This window comes from Vigna unguiculata, chromosome 6 (assembly GCF_004118075.2).
Source record: "Vigna unguiculata cultivar IT97K-499-35 chromosome 6, ASM411807v1, whole genome shotgun sequence".
NCBI classification, from domain to species: Eukaryota; Viridiplantae; Streptophyta; class Magnoliopsida; order Fabales; family Fabaceae; genus Vigna; species Vigna unguiculata.
Genome location: NC_040284.1, coordinates 23,375,709 through 23,378,572, shown reverse-complemented (window position 1 = coordinate 23,378,572; position 2,864 = coordinate 23,375,709). Strand labels below are relative to the sequence as shown.

At 33.8% G+C, this 2,864-nt stretch overlaps 1 protein-coding gene across 2 annotated transcripts; it reads right to left on the bottom strand.

Moving 5' to 3' along the window:
- On the bottom strand, positions 1-1,879 carry LOC114187038 (transcription factor bHLH94-like). Of its 2 annotated transcripts, XM_028075140.1 has the most exons (4): positions 1,201-1,879; positions 684-1,076; positions 459-545; positions 1-344 (listed from the first exon to the last, which is right to left on the bottom strand). In XM_028075140.1, the coding sequence occupies exons 1-3, from the start codon at positions 1,693-1,695 to the stop codon at positions 462-464; spliced, it is 972 nt and encodes a 323-aa protein (XP_027930941.1). In that variant the 5' UTR covers positions 1,696-1,879; the 3' UTR covers positions 1-344; positions 459-461. The 2 variants fall into 2 exon arrangements, with proteins under 2 accessions (XP_027930941.1, XP_027930940.1); XM_028075139.1 differs by having other exon boundaries at positions 1-545; positions 1,201-1,878.
- Between the last annotated feature and the right edge of the window lie 985 nt (positions 1,880-2,864).

Sequence of the window (2,864 nt, the reverse complement as noted above, 5' to 3'; positions counted from 1 at the left end):
TGCTAAAATCTTTGGGTATCTCTTTTATTCAAAGTTGCTTTGAGATATTCTGAATTTGGAATTGACAAATTGGGCTGTGAATGAGATTAAGATGGCCCTACAGCTATTAAAGCAAGGTAGCAGAATTGACTGAGAGCACTTAAATGTGTCTGAAGCAGAATACACTACAATCTTCTCCACACAGAGAAGAAAGAGAGAAAGATAAAAAAATAGAACTAAGCTAAAAAAAAAAAAGACAATGTGAGAAGGAATAAACCAAAAACTTCCTCCAAGGACCCCACATCGATCAAGGTGCTTCAGTAGATTAACAACAGTTGAACAGCCGTTGCAATAATTAGATACAACTTCAAAACAAAAAAAAAATAAAGCAAAGAAGAAACAAATATGATAAGGTCTTGATCAGGTTAAAAAAAAACAAAAATTGGACTAAATTAGCTCAACTTCAGATCTTAATTCACCATTCACTCCTGTTGAATCCTGTTCAGCATCTGGTATACAGCTGCAGCTATCTCATCCACTGATCCCAGCTTGCAATCTTCTTCCACCTTCAACAACATTTTCAAAACTTCAGCACTTACACAGAGAGACATATGTACCATGTACCATGTACCATGTATCATAATGTTTTTTTTTATGTTGTTCATTTGAAGGTAAAGTTTGAGATTTTGAAAGATAGCACGAACCTTGACATTGAGAGAATAGAGGACAATTTCCTCGGTTGTGGTAACGTTAAGGTGCAAGATTGTGAGACGCATGCCATGCAAACTAGATACTATTTTCAGAAGCTGCTTTGGTCGTTTCTTGGATCTTATTTTGAGATTTGCATGGGTCTCTACCATTGTGACTTCTATGTCAGCAATGGCAGACTGAACCTCTCCCTTTTGCTCACTCATGGCTGCTGCAGAGTTATCACAGCCACCACTGGCACTTGTTGAGTACTGAGGAAATGAGAAAAACTCCGAAAAGGGTACTTCAGCTTTCCCCTCTTTCTCTTTCTGAGCACCAAGAAATTGCAGCCTCTGCTCAAGCTCCTTCACAAAGTTTATAGCACCCCCAATAATCGACGCTTGATCACCCTGCATTCAAACCAAAACACAAACAGTTTCATCAAAAACACAAACAGTTTCGATGCAAACTTAAAGGCACCAAATTGAAGAGTTCCCTTTCGAGAAAGTGAAAAGCAGAAGGATCTTTTGGTACCCTTTGGACGTAAGATTCAGGCATTAGAGCGCGAAGAACAGAGAGGTACTCGTTCATCTGCTTCCTTCTGTTGCGTTCTACAGCAATGTGGGTCATTCTCTGGTTCTCAATCTCTTCCTTATTCTTCCTGCTTTTGGTTCTGCGTCTTTTGGTACGAGCTGGGGTGGAAACTGAAGAATCTAAGTTGTTCTGCGCGTTGCTGGTTTCTGAAGAAGGAGGGTTTGATGCATCCATGGTGTGAGGCAACAGAGATGGAGGAGAAGAGTTCCATTCTCCATAGGAGTAATTCTCTGTTTGGTTGTCACAAAAAGTGACAGAAGCTTGGTCTTCTTTTTGAAGGGTGAAATCTGCATAACCCCAGTTTGCTGCAGCAGCAGCTTCTAACAAGTTGTTGTAGCTGTAGAGGTCTTTGATTGCAGAGCCAAACGGGTCCTGAGGTTGGGGATACACTACTGCTTCTAGAGCCATGCCTCTCTCTCCCTCAGATAAACACATGCACAAAATTTTGATGTGACAAGAACAAGGTGAAGAAGAAGATGGAGATGGAAAATACCAAGTTGCATGCTATTGAAGAGTGTTTTTGAGCTTTTAAAGGTGAAGAAGGTGAAGACACAAAAAAATGGACAGTGCTTTGCACGTGAAATAGAGAGAACACCACCTATGTGTTAGGATTTTACAGTAGCCAAAAAACAAGAACAAAATAGGAGCAGACACTACTCTTTTCTCTGATGCATATTTTACTATTAATTAAAACTATTGACTCAAAAAAATAAATAAAAAAGTTAACTTTTTAATAAATTTCAGAGACAATGACAGAGATAAATTTAGAATGATGTATTAAATAATGTGTATTCTTTGGTGTTGAAGTACAAACAATAAATACCTATGTGTATCATATATATACAGGAGTGAACACAAATTTGAACAAGAATAGGAACAATAAAGAATTTTTTTGGACAGCATGGAACAATAAGGATTAGAGTTTAGACTTCAGATAACTTGAGTACAATAACTCAGATATTATTTCAGAAACTTGGCTCTCCAATTATAAGGTGAACAGTATACAGGAAATAATAATAATTATTATATATATATATATATATATATATATATATATATATATATATATATTTGCATTTTACATTATACTCATTAGACTAGACATTATATCATTTAATTTTTTTGATAAATTATATTATTTTTAATTCAAAATCTTAAAATATATCTTATTTATTTTTATCTAATGCAGTAAAACTTTTTAACAATATTTTTCTTAATTGTGAATATTTTTATATCTCTCAATCATGGGTAATATACATGTTCATCTTACTTTTGTACTCGCTATATTATTTTCAAATCACCTTAAATTCTTAAGATATTATAAATTCAAGAAATCAAGAAATCTTTTGCATAATAAAATACACTCCAGCTAAAGTCAATTTTGATAAAATTAAAAAAAATACATTTTCAAAATCTAAATTAATTTATATTGATATTTATGTGTAAAGTTATTTGTTTTACATTAAATAAAGATGATGAGATGAAAAACGTATATTTGGATTGCAAGTTATATTAGATATCTTATATAAATGAACTCAATGCAAATGACAGATTAACCTATATGTCCTCTCATTATTCTAATAATTTTGTTAACTTTTTATGCA

Excerpts from the sequence above, each read along its gene's own strand:
- LOC114187038 (XM_028075140.1), bottom strand. The coding sequence starts at position 1,695 with ATGTGTTTATCTGAGGGAGAGAGAGGCATGGCTCTAGAAGCAGTAGTG. Across the intron at positions 1,077-1,200 it reads CTGAATCTTACGTCCAAAGG|GGTGATCAAGCGTCGATTAT; the intron begins GTACCAAAAGAT and ends GTTTGAATGCAG. Across the intron at positions 546-683 it reads TCTATTCTCTCAATGTCAAG|GTGGAAGAAGATTGCAAGCT; the intron begins GTTCGTGCTATC and ends ATGTTGTTGAAG.